Genomic DNA, 24,655 nt, shown 5'->3' with positions numbered 1-24,655 from the left:
TCACGTGTGCCCGTCTGTGTGTGTGCAGAGGCGTGTGTGTACAGGCGCATGCAGTTGCATTCACAGGCAGGCGTGGGTGCAGAGGTGTGTGTGTGCGTGTGCACACGTGTGTGTCGTGCCTCTGGGCTCCCTGCCCTTCTGTGTCTCTCCCCCTGAGGTGCAGTCTCCAGAGCTCGCCCACCCCTTCTCCCCTGAACCGTGCTAGACAGCGCCCCAGGGAAACAGCCCCATTCCCCAGCAAAGCTTGTTCCTCCAACCTTGGCTGATCTGTGTCTTCCTTCCTGTCCCGCCTCTAGCAACAAACAATTGTGAGTGTTCTTCTCATCTGCCTGTTAGGTTGGGGCTTTTAGTTGCTTTGGGATTGACCCGAGTCCAGGCGGGGCCGGGGCCTGTTTCTGCTGTTGTCCTCGTGACCCAGGAGTGTCCCCCGCCGTGAGCAGCCCTGTCTGGGGTGGGTGGGGCAGGGTGTAGGGGTGTGGTACCCCAAGCTGGCGCCTCCCAGTGGGCCTTCCCGCTGGGTCAGTGCTGGAGGGACGAAGGGAACTGAAGGCCTCCCCGTCCTTCTAGCCCCCGTCGGCTAAGTATGGTGGGCGGCACACGGTCACCATGATCCCAGGGGACGGCATCGGGCCAGAACTCATGTTGCACGTCAAGTCTGTGTTCAGGTACAGAGCCCCTGGGCCCAGCCAGGGGGACCCTGAGAACTTTGTGACAAGAGGGGCAGTGAGCCAGTGGTGGGAGGCCTTTTGTCCCAGTGTCTGCGATCCTATCAGGCTGGCCCGAGCACGGGGAGGGTGGAACCGGGCCCACTAACAGCGTTGTGGAGTGTAAGTGCACACCTGTCAGCTGGCGCAGGTGGGCTCAGTCTCCCCTCAGCCAGAGCCAGGGCAGGGTGGGCAGCAGCAGGGGAGAGGCCTCTGCACCCAGTGGTCCAGGCAGGCTTCCCGGACGGAGGCCTGGGGCCGCCGCCCTGACCCTGCTCTGCCCCAGGCATGCGTGTGTGCCTGTGGACTTCGAAGAGGTGCATGTGAGCTCCAACGCCGACGAGGAGGACATCCGAAACGCCATCATGGCCATCCGGCGGAACCGCGTGGCCCTGAAGGGTGAGCTCGGGGGCCAGGATGGGGCACCGCACGTGATTCCTTTCACCTCCAAGCTGACACTTGTCCCTGCGGCCCCATTGATGCTGCGATTCTGAGATCTCAGTGGCACTAGGCTCTGCGGGAGCCCGTCCGGGGATGGGCTCCCTTCCACCCGCTTCTTCCCTCCTGAGGCAGCCCTCTCTGCTGGAGTCAGCTTTGACCCTCAGAGTCTTTCTTCACAAACCAGGTGTCACAGAGATGCAGTTCTAACCCTCTGCCTGCTGTGTTGGTTCCAGTTGGCACAGCGGTGGATGTTACCGATGGGAGCTTTACCCTTTCTGAGTTTGCCTTGGTTTGATCCAGGTCCTTAAACGGTTTCCATCACTCATTCTGCAAACTTTAGAGCATTACCTGCTCTGTGTGAGGAGTGAGTGAGCAGAGATGAACCCGACTAGAGCCCCAGGCCGTGCAGTCACGGGGGTGGGGGGGCAGCCATGTCAACTACAGGGTGCCCAAGGCACTCTGGGTGAAGGAAGTCCAGGCAGGGTGTGAGTTGGAGGGCCGGCGGCCCTGGGGGTCCTGAGAAAGCCCTTCTCTACTTGGCACCCTCTGACTGCCTTCTCTCAGCAGCTGCTGGCCCTCTGGGTGCCCTGGTCCCAGCCAAGGTGAAGCTGTGGTCTTTTCAAGGCAACCCCCGCCTGCCTCTGAGCTGGAGCTCTTGTGCTTCATTGACGCAGGGCCTGACACTAACCCTGGCCAAGGTCCCCTTGCTGGTGCCAGCCTAGCCACCAGCCAGTTAGTAAGCAAGAGTGGTCACTTTCTGTCCAGCTAGACCCTGGCCTTGCCATTCCCCGCCCAGGGTCTAGCAAGACCTTCTGGCCAGATGCCAACCCCTGTTCATTCATTCATTCGTTCAGTATTTATTGAGTGCATGCTACGTGCCAGAAGCCTATCAGTGAACCAAATGCACAGACACACGTGCCCCTCTGCCCCCACGGGGCTTACGCTGCAAGTTACGCTAGAGTGTTCCATGAAACACTTCTGCCGCCAGAAGCTGTTGTGTTCTTCTGTTGGAGTCACCCTCGGCACACATCCCCTGGGTCAGAAAGGGGAATATGGTGGTACAGCTGAGCCTGGGGCGCCCTCTCCAGCCTGCTGGTCTTGTTTCTGTCCTGCAGGCAATATTGAAACAAACCATAACCTGCCGCCATCCCACAAATCCCGAAACAACATCCTTCGGTGAGAGCCAGGTGCACGGGGTGGGGGCTTGGCGGGGGGGGGTGGTAGTGCCAGCAGAGAGACGTTGCACTTGCCGGCTGCTTCTCCCTCTGTGCCCCTAGCACCAGCCTGGACCTGTACGCCAACGTCATCCACTGTAAGAGCCTGCCGGGAGTGGTGACGCGGCACCGGGACATAGATATCCTCATCGTCCGGGAAAACACAGAGGGCGAGTATAGCAGCCTGGAGCATGAGGTGGGGGCGTGTTGCCGGGCATGAGCTCGGCTAGGGCGGTGGTCAGGAAGGCCATGCCCGAGGGGAACCTCGTGCTAGAGGGCAGGCTCAGACAGGATGTGGGTCTCTTTTCCCTCGTCCCCTTCTCAGAGTGTGGCAGGAGTGGTGGAGAGCCTGAAGATCATCACCGAGGCCAAGTCCCTGCGCATTGCTGAGTATGCCTTCAAACTGGCCCAGGAGAGTGGGCGCAAGAAAGTGACGGCTGTACACAAGGCCAACATCATGTATGCCCCCCACCTCGCCCCTCCGCGCTGCGGCCTGGGCCTGCTCTCTGGGACTCGGGGCCCGGGACTATGCCCTGTTGCCCGTTTCCCAGCTGTGGCCTCACCGCAGTGCACACCTAGGGGAGGTGCAATGGGATTCTGCCCATCCTGCAGACGGCACTGGTTATGGTTTAGAACCCAGCCTTCTGTGGCATCTGCGCGCCCCGTCCCTCTAGCTGACGGTTGCAGTGGCCAAACTGGTGTCCTGCGTCCCCCTTAGGAAACTGGGCGATGGGCTCTTCCTCCAGTGCTGCAGGGCGGTGGCAGCCCGTTACCCCCAGATCACCTTCGAGAATATGATCGTGGACAACACCACCATGCAGGTAGTTAGGCTGCCATGCTGCGCGGCCCCTGCCCTGGGCTCCCGGGGCTGCCCGTGCTCCAGGTGCTGGCTGTCCCCTCCTTGCCCCACAGCTGGTGTCCCGGCCCCAGCAGTTCGATGTCATGGTGATGCCCAATCTCTACGGCAACATCGTCAACAACGTCTGTGCGGGGTTGGTTGGGGGCCCTGGCCTCGTAGCTGGGGCCAACTACGGCCACGTGTATGCCGTGTTTGAGACGGTGAGTGCCACCAGCAGTGCCAGGGCCACTGGCTTTTGTGAACTATAGCTCACATACTTCTAGGTCACCCACTGAAAGTGTACTATTTATTGGTTTCTAAGATATTCAGAGTTGTGCAACCATCCCCACTCTCTAATTCCAGAATGTTTTCATCACCCCCCAAAGAAATCTTGTACTTGTGGCTGTCACTCTCTGTTCCCCCTTCCCAGCCCCTGGCACCGAAGTCATCTGCTTTCTGTCTCTGGATTTGCCTGTTCTGGACACTTGACACAAATGCAGTCTACACTCGACGTTCTTGTGTTTCCCAGCCCCCTCCTTTTCGTCTCGCCTCTTCCAGGCTACAAGGAACACAGGCAAGAGTATCGCCAACAGGAACATCGCCAACCCCACGGCTACGCTGCTGGCAAGTTGCATGATGCTCGATCACCTCAAGTAAGTGCCTTCTCGATGCCGGGCCGTTGGCCCCCGGCCTGCACCCAAGGCCGCGAGGACCGAAGTCTGCCCTTCTTTCTCAGGCTCCACTCCTATGCCACCTCCATCCGTAAGGCCGTCTTGGCATCCATGGACAATGAAAATGTGAGGCTCCCCCGTCCCCCCCCCCACCTGCCTCCTGTCCAACTCCCACCCCAGCCCGGGTTGAGCTGATAGGACGACTGAGGGGCTGGAAATGGTAACCCGGCACTTTGTGCTGCCCCCAAGGTGGGGGGTTGTACCAGGCAGAGTGGGCCTTTGGGGCGTTAGCTGGTATTATTGCCCTCCTGGTGGCGCTTCCAGCCCCTGCAGGCCACGGGGCACTGTGGGCAGCCCTGGGCTGCCTGCAGGCTAGGGCACAGGTATTGGCCGAGCCCCGCTGTGTGCCCAAGCTTGCCCGTCTCCTGCAGATGCACACCCCAGACATCGGGGGCCAGGGCACCACGTCAGAAGCCATCCAGGACATCATCCGCCATATCCGCGTCATCAACGGCCGGGCCGTGGAGGCCTAGGCCGTCCCCGGGACTGGCTCGGCCCACCCTTTTAGATCCCCTTCGTGCCCCCAGCACCCTAATTGGCTCGGTGGGTGGACCCAGAATAAACCCACTTCTGCCCCAGCCCTTGGCCGCGTGCTTCTGTCACTCCAGGACGCTGGTGTTTCAGTCACACTTTATTAAGAAAACAGGCAGCACGCTTCCCATTCAGAGGGCCCTCTGCGAGGGTTGGGAGCAGAATGAATTCTGAAAGGCAGGCCTGGCCCTGGTATCTGTCTGCCCTGCCGAGGGCGAGGGCGAGGGCCGTGTGAGAAAGCTCGCGCTCGGCAGGGTGGGTGGGGCGGAGCTGTCCTGCTTTCCCTGAAGGCACTGAGGGCTGGGGGTCGGGGGCAGCCAGGACCGCCCCAAGCTGCCCAAAGCACCAGCCGGGCCTAGGGATTGAGCCAAGGGTGCTGGAGGCAGTCGGCCGCGCTGGCCCGCTTTTCGGGGAGGTACTCCATCATGGGCAGCAGGAAGGCGCTGAACTGCGTGGCCTGCTCCAGGGGCCACTCGTACTTCTCCATGAGCACCTCGTACAGGCCCCAGTGCTTGAGGTTGTGGATGTGCCGCAGCTCTCCTGGGGGCAGGCCGGTGGGCCTTAGGTCAGGCTCCACCAGGGAGGACTCTGATCTGGGACCCCTTGCTCCCCCTATTTCAGAACCCAAGGTCCCTGCCCCACCCCCTACATCCAGGTGGCCTGAGCCCGCTCGGCCCCACCTCTCCGGTTGAAGAACTCCCGGGAATAGCGGCCCGAGAGGGCAAAGGCCGGGGGGATGTCTCCCAGCAGCTCCACGATGTGGGCGATGTGGTCTGTGAATAGACAGGGGGCTGGGAGGAAGCCGGGCGGCCAGGAGACCCCGAGGCCGAGCCCAGGGCCTGCCTCCCCCTACCCTCGTCACGACTGTAGTCTTCTCCGGAGTGTGGCTCGAACAGGTAGTCGCCAGTGGCCAGCTCGAAGGCCTGGAAGGGGGAGAGGGTGAGGCTGCGGCCGGTGGGCCAGCTCTGGGCGGGGTAGCCCAAACGGATGTACCATGCACGCCGTGCTCCAGATGTCGGCGGGGGGCCCGTACTCGGCGCCAATCAGCACCTCCACGGCCCGGTACTGCCGCGTCTGGATGTCCTCGGTGAAGTGCTTGTGCTGCAGGCAAGGGGAGCCCTGGGGAGGAGCTGGGGCCATGGCTGGCCTCCCCTCACTGGCCCCCCTCTCGTCTCCCACCTCCTCTGGGCCGTGCACCCAAGGAGCACAGTGGGGCTCACTCTGAGCCTCAGCGTCCCCAGGTGTCCCGAGGGTCTGGCCAGACGACCTAAGGCTGAGGCTGGCCGCTTCCCTGTGGCCCCCCACCCCCTGCCGTGGGCCCAGCTCTGCTGACCAGGCGGGGCCGGTGCTGGTTTTGGCTCAGCCCTGGGACTGCGGCCTGAGGCAGACACGGGGAGGGGTCTGGTCAAGCGGGTTGCTCGGTGAGCCCTGGAGACGGGCCTGTGCCGCCTCCTTCATAGCAGGGTGCCCGCTCATACCACCCAGCAGGCGTTGCCCAGGTCTGCGATCTTGATCTTGATCTTGTCTGCATTTTGGGGCTCTAGGGGGTTCACCAGGAGGTTGGAGGCACCAAATGGTGCTGGGGAAGCAAGAGAAGGGAGAGAGACTGAGCTGGCCCGGCCCTGCCCTGCCCGGCCCCGCCCGCATGCTGCCTGCCGCTGCCTGACTTACTGCTGGGTGACAGGAGGCCCCCGGTCTCTCGTTGGTTGGATGAGCCTGAGAGGACGGAGCACGAGGCGGGGGAGAAGAGGGAGCCCGAGAAGCCCGAGGTCTGGGAGCTGGGGCTGAGGCTGCGGCTGCCCCCGGGGGCAGGGGAGGAGGAGGCTGGGGAGGGGCCGGCCCCGGCCCCCCCAGGGTGGCAGCCGGAAGAGGAGGTGGAGCCGCTGCCCCCCTCTAGTCTTGAGCCAGAGTCTGGGGAGACGGGCGGAGGTGGTGTGTGAGCAGATGCCACTGCGGCACGTGCCAGGCGGCCCTGCGCCCCCCTGGCCCCTCACCCTCGGCCTGGGCCGCCGCCTCCATGGCCTCCAGCCTCTGCAGGTCCCGAAGCCGCTCCTCCAGCAGCCGCTTCTGCTGTTTCCGTTTGCGCCTCATCTTCTTCCTCTTGTTTTTGGACAGCTTACCGGTCTGCCGTTAGAGCCAGGGTCACTCCGGGGTGCCCGTCACCCATCCCCTGAGCAGCCCGAGCCTCTGCCCGTGGCCTGCGGGCCCGGGGGCTCCAGGGACACCAGACGTGGCACCTCCCCCTCACCCACCTCCTGTCTCCCCTCCTGCCCACCACTCCCCAGAGCTTGAGGCTGGGGAGGAACCAGCAGGCCTGCCTGTGGGTGCCAGCCTCCCCTAGGGGCAGCTCCGGCCCCTCCCAGCCTCCGACGCAGTGTCCTTCCACTGAGGCGGGGGCGAGCCCAGCAGCCACCCAGGGCAGTTTGGGGCACGTGGCCCACCCTGCGTATCATCCGCTTCCAGGCCACCCAGCCTCTTGGAAGTGCCACTGCAGGAGTGCTGGGGAGGGTGGAGAGGCAGGGAAGGGGTGGAACCAGAGAGGCTGAGGAAGGTGAGGCCGAGGAAGAGGGGTGCCCCCACTTACCAAGACCTCCTGGGGGGCAGTGCTGACTGGGGGGTGGGGCAGGCAGAGCATGGAGTGACAGAAAGGAACCGAGACTCAGGCAGGGGCTGAGGCCCACGGGCCCCGCCCCGCCCCACGCAGGCTCTTGGTACCTGTGGAACGGGATGGGGGCGGGGCCCCTGACTGCTGCCACTCTGTGGCCTCAGCAGCCAGGCGCCTGATGTAGGCATCACCCACACACAGCAGGATGTTTTCAGGCTTGATGTCTGTGTGGATAATCTTGCACTTGGTGTGGAGGTAGTCCAGGCCGTGCAGCACCTGGGGAGAGCCACTCCTGAACTCCTGCAGCCCTCCCCAGGCCGCCTCGCTGTGCTCTTCGTGCCGGACGCGTGATGCTCACCTGCCTCACAATGCTCTTCACGCAGGGCACGGGCAGGCCCTGGTAGTTGGACTTGATGATCCACTTGAGGAGCTGGTGGCCTAGGACCTCCAATACCATGCACACGTCTTGGGACGGGAGTGAAGGGCAGTCAGTGGGCAAGCAGCTGGGGCACAGGCCCTGCCCACCCTCAGCTGGGGCGGGGGGAGCAACGAGCCTCAGGCAGTGCAGAGCTGGGTCTGGGAGGTCCCGGTATTGCTACCATCCCAGTGTCTTAGTGTCCCTGTCACTCTTAGGTGTGCCAGTTGGGACAGTACCTTCTGTGGTCACCCTAGGGAGAGGGCACTGGAGGAATAGACAGGTTTCTCAGCCCATCCCCAGTCCTATGCCCAAGTCTGCCAAAGAGCCTACGGACAGCCCCCTGAAAGGGAAGGCACTGCCACAGAGGTGGGCCCTCCCACTTGGGGGTAACCCAGCAGCGCCCGTGGATAGCCAGTGCCAACCTGGTTATCCGCTCCCCGCCCCTGCCACAGAAACACAAATCCCCAAAGTGGTGATGGAGATATTTCACAGTGTCACTGGAAGGGATAAACACCCATCGTGCAGATCAGCAAACTGAGGCCCTAGGAGCTGGGAAGGCATGAGCCAGCTGGCCCCTGCGCTGCCACACTGCTTGCTCAGCCTACAAAGGATACGGACTCCATTAACCCCTGAGATCCTGAAGTCGTCGATGAGCTGGACAATGGTTTCTCTTTTGGGGTCACTGGGGTCACTGTCTCGGACCTGGAGCAAAAGCCAAGGGGCCACAGACGGCTGCAACCTGCCCCTCGCCAGCTGCTCCCCAGGCGGCCCCTCCGGGGTGGGGGCCCCCCTCCCGCTCCAGCTGGGCCCCGCTGGAAGAAAGGCTGCCGGCCCGCCCTTGCCCGCTCCTCGGGTCCTCCCACTCCGCGGAGCCAGCTGGATCCTGCCCCTCCGGGAGCCCCGCCCCCCGCCCCCCCGCGGAGCCCCGGCAGGCCTTGCACCCACATTGCCAGGCCCTGGGTGGCTCCTGGGGCGCTGTGAGTGGGTAGGGGAGGCGCCTCACACATTTCAGGAGCTTGATCTCATCCACAGCTGTCTCCGTGTAATGCCCTGCGCTCTTCACCACTTTGAGGGCCACGAAGCGCTTGCGCCTGCAACACCGAGACCTGTGTCGGCTGCCGGCACCGGCCAGACCCACGGGGCCATCACCATGGCCTCAACGGTGCCCGAGGGCAGGACCCCAGCTGGCGTTGGGCCTCGGGGGGTGGAGGGGGCACTCACTGGATGTCCCAGCAGAGCCAGACGGTGGAGAAGTGGCCCCAGCCCAGCTTGCGCACCACGTGGTACCGCCCATTAAACAGGTCCCCGATCTTCACTGGGTAGTAGCCACCTGGGGAAGGGAGCCCGTAGGGCGCGGTGGGGGTGTTGCCTTCCCCGTGCCCTGGGACAGCCCGGCCCCCGCCGGCCCCCTGGCCCACGTGGGCCGGCCCTGGCCCCCTCCTCCCAGGCGACGCCGAGGCCAGGCCTCACCCTTGCAATAGTCCTTGGGATCCTCCTGCTCCTCGTCGTCGGAGCCCAGCAGCCCCTGCAGTATCCGTGGTGCCGGCACGGCGGGGGCCAGTTCGGAGCCTGAGGACTCAGGCCCACAGGAGGCCTGTGAGCTGTGGGTGGGGTGGGCGGGGGGTGAGCGCGCGAGGCGCCAGGGGCCCCGGGCGCCCAGGCCGAGCCCTACCTGCTGCTGCTGCCACTGTCCCCGCCGCCGCCCACCGCGCTGGTGCTCATTCTGGCAGCGCTGCCCGCGGCTCCGGCGCCCCGGGCGGCTGCTCCTGTGGGGCCCAGCCTCGGCCTGCGCATTTATAGCCTCGGCCGGCCGCTGATCTCACCCGCCTTTATAAATAGCCTCCCAGCTGCTCGGCTGTGGGCAAGGTATGCAGCGGGGAGGGGGCGGCGACAGCGGCCTTGGAGGGCCCAGCCCCCAGGACGAGCCCCCCCCGCCTCCCCAGGGCTGGCAGAGGGCACCACTCCATGGACACGGTGTGACACATCCTCCACAGTGAGCTCCCTCGCACCCCAGGGCCAAGGGGGACACCCACGCTGGGATGTGATGACCCGGGCCCCAAGCTAAGCCCCTGCACCTCAGGGCTGGCAGAGGGGACCGTTGAGTGGGCATGTGGCGGTGACCTGGTCCTCAGACTGAATCTCTGTACTCCAGAGCCCGCTGATGGGGACAGCCACACAAGGGCACTGCAGGCAAGGCAGGCCGGGCTTTCACCCCTTCTCACATGCCCTAGGGTGCCGGCGACACTCTGGGAACATTCTCTGGCTTCCTGCTTGGCCCCTGGGGGAGCCTTCCCAGAGGCGATCCCTGCCATTCCCGTGGGTACCTCATTCCCTGCCCCCTCTCAGCTGGGTTCCCGCTTTTCCGATGGCTCCTTGATCCCCAAGACAGGCTGGAGCCCTCCTGCCCCTCAGTGTAGCATCGCTGGGGGCCCTGGCCAGGCAAAGTTCAGGGGCGTGAGCTGCGGGCAGCTCTTCCCACCAGAGGTGCCAGGCCTGAGTGACAGCCTGGTGACTGCCTGCCTGGGACTCTAGTGCTGCATGGTCTCTCCTGGCTCCCTGCGGCCCAGCCCTGCCTTGCTCACTGGCTCCAACACATGCACATGTCCACGTAGGAGACGTGGGGAGCTGTCCTTCCTGGCCCCGCCCTCGGGCCCTCAAGTGGGAAGCAAGTAAGCCCACAGCTCTAGTGGGCTAGTGGCAGAGATGTCCGGGTCAGGCAGAGAGCCCTTGGAGCTTGTGACCTTGGGACCCCATCCAAGGGACCAGGAAGAAGAATCAGGTCCCCAGAAAGGGGGTGGGCGGGGAAGCCTCCAGGGAGGCAGCAGGATGGGCTGGAGACCTCCGTGGCTGGCATGGGTGGGGAAGACGAGGGGAGGCCTTGGGTGGCCAAGGAGCCCCCCGAGCCTGTGGGCACTACTGTGGGGTTCCGGCAGAGACCAGTGGGCACTTTGGCTCTTTAGAAAGAACACTGGCTGCTCCCAGGAGGGAATGGGGGGCGAAGAGGGGATCCAGGATGTCAGCTGGGGACTGTCAGAGAGTCAGAAGGAAGCAGAGGGGGCCTGGCAGTGATTGGGGACACTTGGTTCTCCGTCCCTGTGCCAAGGAAAGGACTGGGAGGGTGGGGTAGGCATAGATGGGGGCGGGAGGGCAGGGGCACCTTTCCCGCAGGGGTCAGGGGAGGGAGGAGAGCAAGGCCTCGGAGTCCTCTTTTTCTCAGGTAGCAGAAGTAGCCGTGGGCCGAGGGGAGGGCTGTGCTGGGGCACTGAAGAGACTCACAGGTGAAGGTGGGGCTGGGCATTGGGCTTCTTCTAAAAAGACATTTTAATTTTATTTCCAGATGTGATGCTCCAGCAAGCACATAAATACAGTGGGGAAGGGGGAGGGAGAAAGGATGGCTATAAGTTAGAAGCCCAGGCGGGGAAGGAGGGAAGCGGAGGGGGCGGGGGTGGTGGTGGTAGGCAGCAGGGAGCCCCTCCCGCTCTCTGCCGGCCACTCCTGTGTCGCCGGCTCCATCCAGGGCTCCTCCTGGGTCTTGGGGGAGAATGCGTTGAGATGGCAGATCCTGCTGCTGCCCAACTCACAGGTCAGTCACCTTGTTCTCCACCAGGGCAGCAACCTGCTGCAGGCGGCAGGCCAGTTGCATCTTCTGGCCCACAGGGTCCTCCTCCAGGGCATTGATGATCTACCAGGGCAGAGCAGGCCATCCTGTCTGAGGCCCTGGCCCTCAGCCACCTGCCGCCCTGCCCTGGCTCCATCTCAGTAGCAGCCTGGGGAGCCAGACCTCCCTGAGGAATCTGGACGGATGCCGAGCCCCTTCCCCAACCTGGGCCTTTCCTCTCCTCTGCCCAGATTGGGCCTGGACACTTCCTCCCACCCCCAGGGAGACTCCTGGGGCCTCCCTCTGGGCTCCGGGCTCCGGGCTCCGGGCTCCGGAGGCGTGCCCCTCCCCCCAGAGTGCCCCGGGCCTCACCTGGTCGTAGTACCTGTGGATGTGGGTGTAGAGTTCTTGCAGAGCTTCCAGACAGTGGGGAGCGGAGGTGTAATTCTGGGGGCAGCACGTGGGGGTTGAGGCCCCAGCCCGGGCCTCGAGCCAAGCCTCCCCCTTCCCTGTTGCCCCCACCCCCCACCCCAGGTGTGGAAGGGCGCACCCTCTGGGCCGGGCCTCACCCCCGAGAGCTCGGCCAGAGCCGAGTTCATCTCCTGGTAGCTCGCCGGAGAGCTCTGGCGAATGTCGGAGTAGTATCTGGAGGAGGGGACAGAGTTAGGGGCAGGCAGCACCCATTCCCTCATCCGTGACGCCCTGACACCTACCTCTCCACCATCTGCTTGTAGCGAGGGATCTCCCGGGCGTAGAGCAGTTTGTTCACGGGGGAATCCTGTTCCGGGCAGGGGTGGGCGTGAGCGGGAGCTGGGGAGCTCTGCCCTGTCTTTTTTTTTTTCTTTCTTTCTCTTTTTTGCCCTGTCTTTCTTTTTCTTTTTTTTTTTCTTTTGTGCGGTACGCGGGCCTCTCACTGTTGTGGCCTCTCCCGTTGCGGAGCACAGGCTCCGGACACGCAGGCTTAGTGGCCATGGCTCACGGGCCCAGCCGCTCCGCGGCATGCGGGATCTTCCCGGAGCGGGACACGCACCCGTATACCCCGCATCGGCAGGCGGACTCTCAACCACTGCGCCACCAGGGAAGCCCCCGTCTTTCTGACTGTGCCACTTGTGTCCCCCCAGCCCCCCCCAGGGCTCTGCTCCGAGTCCCCGTGGCTCCCCCGCCAGCTTTTCTCCCTCTGCCCTCACCCGGCCCACTTTATGCTCCGAGACGGTGCAGGAGTCCATGAAGGTCTGGGCAATGACGGCGAGGACGGCGTCCACGTTGTCCGACACCCGCACATCAAAGATGAGCTGTGGGTTCTTCAGGGTGTTCACCCAGAACCGCAAGAGTAGGCTGGGGACACAGGCCAGCCGCGACATGAGCAGGCTGCCCAGCTCCCATTCTCAGCCTGGTCCCTGGCCCTGAGCTGCGCGGGGAGCTGGCCTGCGAGTCCGTGTGGGGGCAGCCGGGAACCCAGGGCAAAGGCCGCCAGGCCTGGGCTTCCGTCCCGGCCCTGCTGCCCCCGCCCTGGCAGCGTCCCCTCTGCACGGGGGCAGCCGGCGAGGCACCTGTTAGTCTTCCAGATGTGTAAGGTCTCCAGGTCCTCGATGCCGTGCTTCTCAGCCAGCTCGTCCAGGAAGTCAAACAGGTACTTGACAGCGATGGGCACAGGCCGGTTCACGCTGAGGATGGCCTGGAAGGTGTCGTCCACAAACTTCTGCAGCGTGCCCTAGAAGGCAGGGCATGGGCGGTGGGGAGGGGGGGGCAGCGTGTGTGGGCCTGGAAGCCGCGGCCAGCTGCGGCCTGCCTCGGTGGGTGGGGCCGCTCCGTCACCCCAGCTCGGTTGGGGTGCCCTTGCTGAGCCTCCCCGGGGGCCCAGCTCCCCGGCCCACCTACCTTCATGGACAGCAGGCGGGTGAGGTAGATCTCCGGGATGGCCTTGGCCCGCGCCCGCTCCCGCTCCCGCTCCCTCAGGCTGCTGCGTCGCGCCTTGGCCGCTTCTGGCTCATCGGTGACTTTCACCAGGTGCCAGAGGTGGACCCCACCCTCCTCACCGTCCTCCAGCGTGGGGACGTCTGAGGGCACAGAAGCCGGGCCTCAGTCCTTTGCACCCTCGTGCCGCTGGCCGGGGAGGCCCAGCCTACTTCCCTGGTGAGGTGGGGCAGGGTGGGGGGTGCCGAGGGCGGCAGGGTAAGAGAGATGTGGAGGACAGGGTGGCAGCCCAGGGGCTCGCTCGGCTCAGCACCCCGCGGCCCTGGAGCTCCCCGACCTGGACGCGCTGCCGCCCTCGTCCACCCACCCCGGGCCCTTGGCTCAGCCTGGAGTTGTGGCTTCCCCGCTGGCGAGGTCTGGGGAGACCCGGACACGGCAGACGGCGTGACCAGGACTCCAGCCTGCCCGCCTCGAACTCGGGGGCAGGTTGGCGTGGCTGAGCCTCGGGACTCACTCTCCCCAGAGGGGCAGCTCAGGGCCGGGCTCTGGGAGACGGCGCCTCCGCTGTGCAGCCGGGGGATGAGCCTCACCGTGGCTCCATCCGGGACCTGGCGGGGAGGGGAGCAGAGGCTGGGCTCCCTCCCTGGTGGACCCCGAGGCGGGAGTCTGCCCCCAGCGCCCACCTGCCCGGCACCTTGTAGTGCTGCAGGGTGTTGAGTCTCTTCCAGCGGTTCTGAGTCACTGAGGTCAAGTCCTCGTCCGACAGGGTTAGGTGACCAGCCAGGCCTGAGCGCCACTCTTGGGGGGACCCAGGGAAGCCGGTCAGCCCACAGCCTGTTCCCGTAGGGCAGAGCCGAGTGGCCACAGGTGAGAAGAGCCTCGGGCGGGGCAGGAGGGGTAGGTTCTCACCGAGGTCTAGGGCGTGCACTGAGGGCCTCTGGGAGAAGGGGGTGCCCTTGTAGACTTGGTCCAGCACCTTCTCCTTGACCTGGGTGATTGTGTCCGTGTCGAGCACCCGAGCGGGCACGCGCTGCGCTGTGCTGCCCCCCGCAGCCCCAGCAGCCCCCGGGCCAGCCAGCACCATCAGCGTTAGGGGCCGGAATTCCACGTCCTCCCGCAGCAGGCGGCTGTCATTCAGGGTCCGTTTTGCCTTGCCTGTCACGGCGTCCACGGGGCCCTTGTCCACCTGGTACTGGATGGCCCGCAGGAGCACGTAGAGCGGCTCACCCGCTACCTCCTGCAACCACCAGGAAGGGCTGGCGTCAGCCGGGGGGCCGGTGGGCGGTGTGGGCAGGGAGGGGTGGCCCGCTGCACGGAGCGAGGGTGGAGGGCAAGCAACGACAGCAGCCTCCGCTTCACATCCAGCCCGGGCAAGTGTTCGTAGCCTTCCCCTCACCGATCCCCCCGCCCTCGAGCCCGAGGCCCCTTGGCGGAATGGGGGCACAGATCAGTGAGGCCAGAGGCAGCAGCCCCAGAATGGCGTGAGGGGAGAGGGGCCCTTACCCTCAGGAAGGCGTAGAGACAGATGGACACCCAGTTGGTGAGCAGCTTCTCCGCCATAGCCTCCGTCCTGCAGGGAGCGGGCCCCGGGTCAGAGGGGCTGCTGCAGGGCCACCCTGTCTCTAGGCTGAGGCAGGCGGTAGCGGGAAGGCAGAGCTTCTCCACCTGGCCACCCTTTGTGCCCGGCTCGCCGCTCAGGATGCCCATCTGCTTCCCCACCAGCGGCTCCGGACCCAGCCCGCCTCCCGGGGCTTCCCAGCCCCGCCCGCGCCAGGCCAAGGCTGGACGGAGCCAGCTCCCCTGCTGCCGGGGCCGCTCAGGCCAAGGCCGACCTGCGCAACATGAGCTTGGGGTTCTTCTGCACGTAGTGGGCAGCTAGGTCTCCGAGCAGCGTCCTCATGATGCCGGTCAGGTACTCGAGCTTGCCGTGCAGTGCCAGGGACAGCAGCGAAGCCACGAGGCAGCGGTCCCGCTGGGAGAAGCTGGGCTGCTCCTCCAGGGTGCGGATGAGCTAGGCGGGAGGACGGGGTACTGGCACTCACCCCGGGAAGCCCTGCGCCCCACGCATCCTCCCACGCCTGAGCCCACACCTGCCGCGTGGCCCGCCTCCTCGCCCAGGCCCGCTGCCTGCCCGCGCGGCCCTCACCGTAAGGAGGAAGGGCTTGCTGTTGAGCAGCTTGGAGAGCTGCATGAGGCCCTGGCGCACTGGCGCGCGGCGGCCCTCTTCCCCGGGCCCCTCGAGGGCAGGCTGCAGTGGGCAGCTGCCGCGCCCGGGGAAGAAGACGCGCTCGGTGTACGTGCGGTAGTCCAGGAAGGGGATCCCGCTGGCCTCCAGGTCGCTGCTGAGGTCAGTCATCTCCGTCATCAGGTCTGTAGGCCAGGAGCCACCGAGGTGTGAGCTCAGGCCCGGGTCTGCCCTCTACCCCCTCCCCACCGCCCTCTCCCGACCTGTGAACTCCTTTCGGCACTGGTCGCCCACGCCGATCTCCAGGTTCTCCAGCTGCACCAGAACCTTCTGGTAGTCCCGCAGGGCCTGCTTGCTCTTGTGCCTGCGGTCCAGGGACCAGGTGTCAGCCACGGGACCAGGCCTGCCTGGGCCGAGGCCACCGAGCCAAGATGGCCGCTTGCGCAGCGGCCTGCCGTGAGACACGCTTTCCAAAGGTGAAGAGGGGAGTTGGTGTGGGTGTGCGCGCGGCAGGGCGGCCCCCTCACCTGTACATGAGGGTCAGGAGGAGCACGGCGGCAATCAGCACGGCCACGCCCAGACCCAGGCCTGCCTGGGCCTCCTCGGGGAAGGCAGAGAGCGCGGGCTCAGCCTCGTACTGGACGGGGCCCAGCGGCAGCCGCACGTTGCCCATCTGCACCTGCGGTGGGGACGCAGGGCTCTTGAGCGCCGGCCTGCAGCGCTCCGCCCGCCCAGCCCGGCACCCGGGGCCCAGCCTCACCACGAACTGCGGCAGGGGTCTGGAGCCGTTGGTGGGCTGTGGGGCCCGCGGAGGCGGCTCGCAGTACAGGTGGGTGAGCGTGAGCGTCTTCACCAGGCACTCGCTGTCGCCGATGTGCACGCGCACCTCCTCCTTGCTGATGCCCAGGTTGAGACCCTCGCCCTGGAAGCCAGAGCCGGGGCCTGAGTCGAGTCACCCAGCCGGTGCCCGCAGCCCCTGCGCAGCGGCGGCTGGCAGAAGGCCTCACCTCCACGTCCAGGATGTGGCCTGGCTTAAGGCGGTAGGGGCGGGCGCGGCTAAGGGGGGCCAGGCGGGGGTTGGGCTGGTACAGGAAGTCCTGGCCCCCACTGGCGCGGGCAAAGTCCACGTGCACGTTGTCCAGGGCGAAGAAGACGCGCCGGGGGCTGGCCCCATCCGGCACTGCAGGGCTCCGGCACAGGAGGAGGCTGGACGAGTTGACGGAGCAGACGGTGGAGCACTGCGAGGCGGTGGGCCAGGACGAGGCAGGGTGAGCTGGGGCTCCCCGCTTGCTCCCAGGGACGTGGGGGCCGCCCCACCCCCTCGCGGGGCACGGCGTCCCCTGCTGGCGCGTCCTCACCTGCAGCAAGCCCCCCTCAAGCTGGGTGCAAGCCTGGGGGGCTGCGGCGGGGGCCCGACAGCTCCTCCTGGGGTTCAGGTCCCGGGGCTGCACCGCCACAGCCGTCTCCTCCGCGGCCTCCAGCCACACGGACAGCAGGGGCCGCTCTACCACGTCCAGGCCCGTGCCCCTGACTCGGATCAGCCGCCCGCCCCTGCACCAGGATAGCACTCAGCAGGACCAGGGCAGCAGGCAGCGCAGTTCAGTCCAGGCTCCCCGCCCTCCCGGCAGGGTGCACAGGTTGCCCCAGGCGGATCAGGTCCTCACCCCCGGAAGCTGACGCTGGGCTCTGCCGCCACGAGCTGGGGGTCGGTGGTGTAGTGGAAGGGGCTGGCGAGCAGCGTGCGCTGGGCACGCCCGAAGACCACTCGAACCACAGCTTCTCCTGGGCTGGCCTGGGGCGTGGTGTGGCACACGATGGCCTCAGGACACACTGGCTCCCTTCTGCAGGGTGGGGAGGTGTCTGGCATCTTGGGCTCTAGCCTCAGCCCGGCCTCCCCACCAGAGGCCTGCTTTGCCTCCCTCACCAAGGGCAGAGACCCCTGGGGTGGGCACGGAAGCCGTGAACCTGGGACTTTCACGGGGGCCTTAGGGAGCCCTGAGCTCATCGCCCCCATTGTACGCAAGGGGACACTGGGGCCCGTAGGGAGTACCCCCAGCTGACAGCGACCAGCTGGGGCCAGGAGGAGAGACTCACATACGACAGGGTTGGCTGCCCACAAAGGCACTGATGTTGCCTCCCGTTTGCAGGTGCTGCCCGTGGATGGTGAGCTGGGTGCCCCCTGCCTGGGGGCCCCACTGGGGACTCAGGCTCAGCAGGACGGGGTCCTGGGGGACAGGGCAAGCTGGGGCACGTGGAGGCCCACTTCTCAGCTCTGCCTCCTGGGCCACGGCTAACCCTTCTCTCCCTCCGGAAGCCCTGTGCCCAGCTTCTGCAGCCCTGCAGCTCTCCTGCCAGCCGCCCTGCCCCACCAGGGGGTGCTCTTCTCTCCTCACTGCGTCTCCTCGTCCTCTGCCGCGGCTTGCACCTCCCAGGCCCCCCTCCCCCCAGCTCTAAGCCCTAAGGTCCAGTCACCTCCTTGGGGTGCTGCACCTGCCCCTGCACCCACTGCTCCACCCCGGGCTCTCTGGCCCCAGCAAGTCTCGAGGGCTCAGGCTGGCGCCTGGAGGCATCCCTGCTCTCCCCCATCCCCTTGCCCGCAGGCAGCCAGGTGGGCAGCAAGTCCTGACAGCTCTGCGTCCTGGAGTGGTCCTCCTGGCCATCCGGCGGCCTCTGCACTCACTGCTTCCGCTGCTTGCCTCCCTCCTGGACAGCGGCCGGTGGGCAGCGTCCTCACCATCCCGCCGCTGCCCCCAGCCTACCGTCCACTCAGTGGCCAGAACGATCACTCGGATCACGTGGCTTCCCTCCTGGACATGAGGCGACACTTCCCACTAACCTTAGGTCAAGTTGGAAATCCTCACGTAGGTGTCCCTGCCCTCCTGCCCCTTCTTTCTACTACCCCCTCTGTGGGGACCACCCAGGGTGGGCACTGACCTGGTAGGTGAAGTGCTGGGTTGAGATGCCCGGTGGCCGACTCTTAACGGCCACTTGGATTGGGCCCACAGTGCCGTTGGGGGCAGGAGATGTCACACACACAATCCTGGAGAGCGAAGGCCCGATAGCTGCTCAGGACCCCCGTGGGCCGGACACTCGCCCGTCGGGAGCCACAGGCCGCCTGCCAGCCGCTGCCCAGAGCCCACCCCCTCCACTCCTCTCGCTGCCAGCCCCTCCCTCCCTTCCCCCGGCCTCATCTTCCTTTGGCGTATCTGACCCGGGCCCACGTTTCTTGGCTGCGAGCCTCCCTTCTCTCTGGGCGGCCCGTCTCTGAGGGCCTCCTTGGGAGGGCGTCCCTCCACCCCTGGCTGCCAGGATGCCTCACCGGGCAGAGATGCGGTAGAGAGAGGGGTCAGGGCTGCAGGGCCGGCCAGCCACGCTCACAGCGTCCTGCACGTCGGCAAAGTCCCGGCCCAGGTTGGAGCCCAAGATGGTGAGGGCCAAGCCACCCTCAGGGGGGCCGGTCAGGGGCTCAATCTGCAACAGGGAAGGGTGGTGATGGGATGCCCCCAACCCGCTCCTCTTTTGCGGTGGGGGGGGTGCCTGGCCAGCCAACCCGACCGAGGTGGGACACAGCTGCTAGGGCTTGGGGGCCTGGGGCAGGGCTGCTCTGACCCTGGTAAAGCTAAGACAGTGGGGGGCAGGGTGGGGCCAGGCAGACCGAGATGGGGGATGGGGGAGGAGGTGAGAGGCCGGGCCATGGGAGAGGGCTGGGGGCTCACCGTGTGGATGCTGGGTGTGGGACACAGTGGCTCCACAGCTCCAGGCGGGCACAGCGGCCCATAGCGACAGGTGGGCTGGTCGTGGCTGCACCACAGGCAGCCCAGGCTCCCGTTGGCTGCCTGGCAGTGGCTGCAGTCGGGGTGGCCCACGGCACAGTCGTACAGGGTCACTAGGAAAGGTCAGGTGGTGCGCTGAGGTGCCTCCCCCGGCTGCACACCCTGCCCTGCCTGCTGTGCCGCCCCCAGGCTCACCATGAAGAGTGCGGGCATTGTCCAGCCTCTGGCCCTCGCCCCGGGTGACGTAGATGGGCACTGGGAGCTCCCGCTGGGCCATGGAGGGCTGGAACTGTGGGTGGAGGGCGGGGTCAGGCCCGACCCAGCTCGGAACACCCCCTGAGCCCCGCCCGCCTCCTGCAGGATGCTCCTTCCAGAATGGGTGCCATTGTTCAGGGCCCCCGCATCTCCCAGCAGGGGCTGTGGGCACCACGTTCCTGTGCACGCCCAGGCCTGCCCACAGCAGGCCTCATGAGTGACGACAGGCTGAACGGGGCGAGCCCCTGAGGGCCCAGGACAAGCAAGGGCTGCAGAAGGCGTCCACTGGCAGGTGAGGCTATGGGGCAGCTGCCCACCTGCTGGGCCTGGCAGTGGATGAGGCCGGCGTCCCCGGCCACTTCCTCCAGGGAGGCCGGCAGCCTCTGCAGTTCTCCAGGCAGCTCCAGCCAGCAGTGGTAGGAGGCAGGCAGGCCCTGGAGGTGGGCTCTGTCAGCATCCTGGACACTGTCAGCAGCGACCACTGCCCCTCCCCCGCTGTCCCTGTCCCCCACCCACCGGAATGCTCACCCGGAAATGCTGAAGGTTCCGCACGCGCAGGGCCAGACGGCTCTCCCAGCCCACAGGCACCAGGAGGGGGCCTGCCAGGCCCTCGACGCGGGGACAAGCCCCTGGGCCCCGCACCTGGATGTCCGCCTGGGGGAAGGAGACCCCTTAGTGCTTCAGGAGTCGAGGAGCCTAGGCGGGCCCGGGGTAGGGTGGGTCCACGACGGAGGTGAAGAGAAGCCGGCAGGCTGGGCCCACGCACCTGCTGGGCACTGTAGATGGTCCTCTCGCCCTCTGGGCAGCGTTCCCCATACACACAGCGGCTGCTCTGGGGGCACCAGTGGCACCGCCAGAGACTGCCCACGCAAGCACCGCACCTGGGGGGACGGGGGGCTGCTCAGGTGGGGCGCCATCGGGAGTCACCACCCCTACCCAGCAGCCGGGCCCGGCACTCACGGAGCAGCCGCCTCCAAGGCCTGCACGGCACTGCAGTCGTAGAAGGAGAAGTTGGTGGTAGCCACGACCACGTCCTCGAACATCAGGGCCAGGGGCAAGGTGATGTGCTCTGGGAGGGCATGGTGGTGGCAGGGGCGGTCATGTGGCTCCTGCCCCTCCGGCTCCTGCCCTCGCCCCTTGCCCCGGGGCCCCCTCACCTGTGCCTGGAGGGTTATGTGGCAGCTGGTCTTGGGGAGGAGTGACACAGGCTACGTGGGTCCCTTCCACGTGAGCCAAGCTGTCATAGTCCCCAAAGGCACAATGGAAGTACTCGTCCACGGTGAGGGGGGGCAGCCGGGGCACAGACAAGGTGACCTGGGACGCATGCGAGGAAAGCACAGCAGGCGGGGGCTTCTTGGGGGGCCCAGCCCGCCGAGGGAGAGGGATCCAGGGCAGGGAGGGTTGGGAGCAGAGGCAGCGGGAGAGAAGGAAGACGGGGCAGCCCCCGCCCCAGCAGGCAGCGGCAGGCGTCTGACCTGGCCCTGCTCCTGGCGGGGATGGTGGGCCGGCAGCAGGCTCTGGATGTGCAGGCAGCGGCCGTCCTCGTAGCTCCATAGCCACTGGTTGGGTTGGGCTGCCCGCCCGCATTGGCCCTTGCGGGTACACCTGTGGGGCAGGGGCCTGTTGGGTCCCTGTGTGGGACTCGGGCTCCCTGGGTGACTGGCGGCAAGGGGCTTGGGAGGACGGCCCAGCTGGAGCGCAGCTAGCAGTGGGGGTGAGAGGGACTCTGCTCAGAGAGGAAGGGGCCAAGCACACATGGCTTCACGGCCGATGCGCGGGCTTTGGCCTTGCCTGTGAGCGAGGGGGGCGCTGCTGCTGTGGACGTGAGCATGTGAACCTGACTTAGGGTTGCCGTGAGGGAATCCTGAGGCTGCCGTGTGGAGCGTGGGCCGGAGAGGAGCTGGAGTGGGCCAGGGGACACCTGAGAGAGGTGACAGAGGCCTGGCCCAGAGGGGGCTGGGGGGAGGAGAAGTGGACAGGTTGGGCAGTGGGGGGAAGGGTACGCCCACCAGATTCTCGGTTGGCACGCAGGGCAGGATGGGGGAACTCAGCGACGGCCCTGCGTCCCACCTCGGGGACATGACCCGGCCTCCTGGCCCACCTAGAAGTGCTCCGGGAGCGGCCCCCACTCACCTGCCCTGCAGGACGCACCAGCCGCACAGGGGGTCCCGGGCCTGGAGGCAGCTGCTGCAGTCGGGGAACTGGGGGCAGGCTGCCACGGGTAAGCGGTCCACCTGGACAGGCGGCGGGGTACGGAGGTGGTGGCTGCAGGGCCTTGGGCCTCGTGTGCTCACCTGCCCCCCCCGGGACAGCCCTCACCTGCTGGGAAGTCAGCACGTAGAGGTGGCTGCCGCTGCTGTCCACCAGCAGGTCGGGGCTGATGGCTGAGCCCGGGGGCCCCACTTGTTGTGAGTGGTACACCTGGCCTCGGGTGCCATTGAGGAAGACCTGGGGGGATGACAAGGGCAGGGCTGGACCAGCCCGCCGAGCCAAGGCCCGCTCTCAAGATGGCCACAGGCTAACCGTTCAGAGCAGGTGCTGTCCCGGCTGGGGTTCCCGGGGAGCATCCCGGCCCACGGAGCTGTCTCCCCTTCCTGCCGGCCCAGGGCGGCCAGGCCATGCCATGGAGGGTGGGGCAGGCCCACGGGCATCCAGCCTGCCCATCTTGCCTCCCCGCTCCAGCCTCACCCAGCTAGGGGGGCCGAGCCACCCTGGGTGGGGCCCTTGGGTGCCAGGGGAGGAAGGGCAGCTGTGGGGAGACAAGCAGGTCATGAAAAGGCAAGAGTCTCCTGTCACCGGCTGGAGAAGCGGCGGCCGCCCGGGAGGCGTCCTAAGCCACACATCTGAGAACCAGCCATCAGTGTGTGGCCTGGCTTTGCGACCTACCAGCAGGACACAGGCCGAGAGGTGTGGAAGGAAACCGTGGCTCACGGGGCTTCTGTGAGCCGCCACAGGGCAGGAGCGCATCCAGTCAGGCCACTGAGGCCGGGCCCGGCCTGGCAGCATTGAGGTTGGGACCGGGGGTCTGGCCGAGGCCCGCCCCGCCTTCATCAGGCCCTTACCTTATGCAGCTGGCCCTGGACGTCCCCCAGGAACGCTATTGTGTGTCCATCTGCCTGGAGGGCTGCGACTGCGCTGATGGAGTTTCTGAGCTGAAGCAGAGGCCCCGCCTCCAGGGGCTGGAGGCCCGCAATGGGGCTCGGGGTGTGCTCATCGCCACAGGGGTAAGACTCGGGGGAGTCCTGCAGGGGCGGAGAGGGGAGAATCAGTTCCCGGAAGAGGCACGACGTACCTTCCCTGGGCCCAGATCTGCAGTCAGTACAGGACGGCAAGGCAGCAGGTGAGAAGAGCCCAAGGTTGCCCCGCAGAGAGGGAGAGACTGGCCGAGGAGACTCAGACCGAGCGGCCCCTCCTTGACATCCGCTAAAGCAGAGGTCACAGGTGATTGTCACATGAGAGCGTCCAGCTGCCCTCGACCAGGACTACGTGTGGCAGCCCTGGCCCTGGTCAGAGAGATGCTGCAGGTCCACAGGGGGACAGGGCCGGAATGGCAGGCCGGGTAACACGAGGCCGCGGGAGAGGCGGGAGCCGCTGCCAGGTGGCGGTGCGGAAAGCCTCAGGTGAGAGGGCAGGGGTGAGGCCCGGGCCCAGCCACTCACGGGCGGCAGGGTGACGCAGCGCGATGTGACGCCGTACTCCACGGTGGCTTCCTCCGTGCCGCCGGGGCCCCGGCCGCCCGTGGTGTAGCAAAGGCGCCGGGCCCGCTCCATGGTCGCGTCCAGGTCGGCCAGGGGAAAGGCGCACAGGGCCGCCTGAGCCCCCCTCGGGCCGGCAGCAAACGCCCCCAGTAAGGCGCCCGGGGCGAGGGAGGCGGCCTGGATGAGGCCGTGGCCCCGGCAGGTGAGGGGCACCTCCACGTAGGAGTAGAGGTTAGCGTCCCCCAGGCAAACCCGAGCCACGTAGGAGCGGTACTCGGCCTGTGCCCGGGCCCCGCGGCGGCGGAAGACGAAGTAGGCTGAGCGAGCGTCAGCGAGGGCCGCCACGTAGCTGTTGTTGTAGTCGGAGAGGTCGCCCACCACCAAGCGACCCAGGCCCTCGCTGGAGAAGGGCTGTGGCCCAGCCAGCTGGCGCACGGTCAGGGGTGGCACCCCGCCCGACAGCTTGCCCGCCAGGCCCCTGGCCACCAGCAGGAGGTCCCGGCCCGGCGCGGGCACCACCAGGCCCACCGTCGCCACGCCCGCGGCGTTGGCGGCCACGAACTGCCCATCGCCGGGGTCCTCGGCCCGGTACAGTAGCTGCGCCACATCCTCGAGCCGCCGCTTCTCACACACTCCCTGCCGCACCTGCCCGCAGGCCACCAGCTCCCGGGCCCGGCTGCTCACCAGCAGCAGCTGGTTGGCGTTGTCGGTGAGCCGGGCCTGCGGGCACTCGGCCGGCTCCCGGAAGGGCACGCAGTCGGGGCTGTCGAGGACCGGGCCTGTGACGGCCACCGACTCGAGCCGCAGCGCGGGGCTGAGCTGGAAAAGGCGGTTCACCGCGCCCACGTAGAGCGCACCCCGGCCTGGCGCCAGCGCCAAGCGGTTGAGGGTGGTATTGGGCGCCGGGAAGCGGTGTGCCCGCGTCGGGGTGAGTAGTGGGCACAGCAGCGGCAGCACGAGCAGCAGGCAGGCGCCCAGCGGAGGCCGGGGCGCCATCGCGGGGCCCTGGGGGAGGCCGGGCAGGAAGGCACGAGTCAGGGTGGCCATGGGAATGGAGGATGAGGGGGCAGGAGAAAAAGGAGAATCCAGGAGAGACAGAGACAGAAGGGGAGGGAGAGAAGGACGGAGAGGCAGAGAGACAGCAGCAGGAAGCGGGGGCAGGGAGAAGCAGAGGGAGAGGAGAGGGAAAGAGTCAGAGGGAGACAGGGACAGGGGGGACGGAGAGTCCCCAGGAGATGGGGGCGGGGTGCACGCATGCGCGAGGAATTTCCTTCATCTTCTACTTTATATGCATCTAGATTGTTGAAGGGGGCAGATCCTGAAAAGCCACCAGAACACCAATAGAAGGACTGAGTGACAGAGAGAGGAGAGACCACAGAAAGGAGAGCAGGGCAGGGGAGAGGTGGGGAGGTGGAGGCGGAGGGCGGGGAGCGCCTTTCCCCAGTGGCGGAGGGTGAGGGGAAAGGGGACAGGAGCCCAGAGACCAGGGCCTGAGGGCCAGCGAGGGTGGGAGAGAAAACCTGCCCTGGGAAGCCAGCGGAAGAGAGAGAGCCAGACACCCCGCTGCCTGCCCCAGAGAAAGCAAGGGGCCGGTGGCCAGGGCCGAGGCAGAGGAGAACAGAGGGCTGGGAGGGCCCCAGACTGAGCTGGGGGTGCTCAGAGCGGGGATGGGGGAGTTAGGGGACACCAAGAGACAACCCAGGGTGCAGGGGGTTGGGGGAGGCCTGTCCCTTGCCCCATCAGCCCCGGA

At 66.6% G+C, this 24,655-nt stretch overlaps 3 protein-coding genes across 4 annotated transcripts; 1 reads left to right on the top strand and 2 right to left on the bottom strand.

The window, feature by feature from the left end:
- The first annotated feature begins 573 nt into the window (after positions 1-573).
- Positions 574-4,506, top strand: IDH3G (isocitrate dehydrogenase (NAD(+)) 3 non-catalytic subunit gamma). 2 transcript variants are annotated; one of them, XM_079727859.1, is made up of 10 exons: positions 574-665; positions 991-1,103; positions 2,261-2,321; positions 2,423-2,555; positions 2,685-2,818; positions 3,078-3,180; positions 3,272-3,418; positions 3,756-3,850; positions 3,934-3,994; positions 4,300-4,506. In XM_079727859.1, the coding sequence occupies exons 1-10, from the start codon at positions 607-609 to the stop codon at positions 4,399-4,401; spliced, it is 1,008 nt and encodes a 335-aa protein (XP_079583985.1). In that variant the 5' UTR covers positions 574-606; the 3' UTR covers positions 4,402-4,506. The 2 variants fall into 2 exon arrangements, with proteins under 2 accessions (XP_079583985.1, XP_079583984.1); XM_079727858.1 differs by lacking the exon at positions 3,272-3,418 and having other exon boundaries at positions 651-665.
- A 308-nt stretch (positions 4,507-4,814) lies between these two features.
- SRPK3 (SRSF protein kinase 3) lies at positions 4,815-9,276 on the bottom strand (the record flags this gene model as incomplete). The annotated part of the gene is made up of 15 exons (XM_079727763.1): positions 4,815-4,999; positions 5,140-5,232; positions 5,313-5,382; positions 5,453-5,560; positions 5,938-6,038; positions 6,131-6,370; positions 6,454-6,583; positions 7,044-7,069; positions 7,175-7,340; positions 7,423-7,529; positions 8,097-8,184; positions 8,486-8,573; positions 8,704-8,812; positions 8,953-9,083; positions 9,155-9,276. The coding sequence occupies 15 exons, from the start codon at positions 9,274-9,276 to the stop codon at positions 4,815-4,817; spliced, it is 1,764 nt and encodes a 587-aa protein (XP_079583889.1).
- A 1,783-nt stretch (positions 9,277-11,059) lies between these two features.
- PLXNB3 (plexin B3) lies at positions 11,060-23,904 on the bottom strand (the record flags this gene model as incomplete). Its single annotated transcript, XM_079727761.1, has 34 exons — positions 22,867-23,904; positions 22,270-22,449; positions 21,527-21,655; positions 21,341-21,441; positions 20,683-20,812; positions 20,365-20,521; positions 20,168-20,276; positions 19,974-20,088; positions 19,736-19,861; positions 19,525-19,641; positions 19,148-19,241; positions 18,896-19,065; positions 18,499-18,650; positions 18,114-18,219; positions 17,274-17,404; positions 16,844-17,020; positions 16,538-16,730; positions 16,187-16,417; positions 15,940-16,101; positions 15,707-15,858; positions 15,443-15,543; positions 15,141-15,364; positions 14,827-15,005; positions 14,498-14,564; positions 13,904-14,231; positions 13,689-13,792; positions 13,509-13,602; positions 12,959-13,137; positions 12,631-12,791; positions 12,268-12,415; positions 11,794-11,858; positions 11,650-11,725; positions 11,453-11,527; positions 11,060-11,164 (listed from the first exon to the last, which is right to left on the bottom strand). The coding sequence occupies exons 1-34, from the start codon at positions 23,899-23,901 to the stop codon at positions 11,060-11,062; spliced, it is 5,673 nt and encodes a 1,890-aa protein (XP_079583887.1). The 5' UTR covers positions 23,902-23,904.
- Positions 23,905-24,655: the final 751 nt, after the last annotated feature.

Source organism: Hyperoodon ampullatus, assembly GCF_949752795.1.
Source record: "Hyperoodon ampullatus genome assembly, chromosome: X".
NCBI lineage: Eukaryota > Metazoa > Chordata > Mammalia > Artiodactyla > Ziphiidae > Hyperoodon > Hyperoodon ampullatus.
The sequence above is the reverse complement of the archived record's forward strand: the minus strand, read 5'-3'. Positions and strand labels throughout refer to the sequence as shown.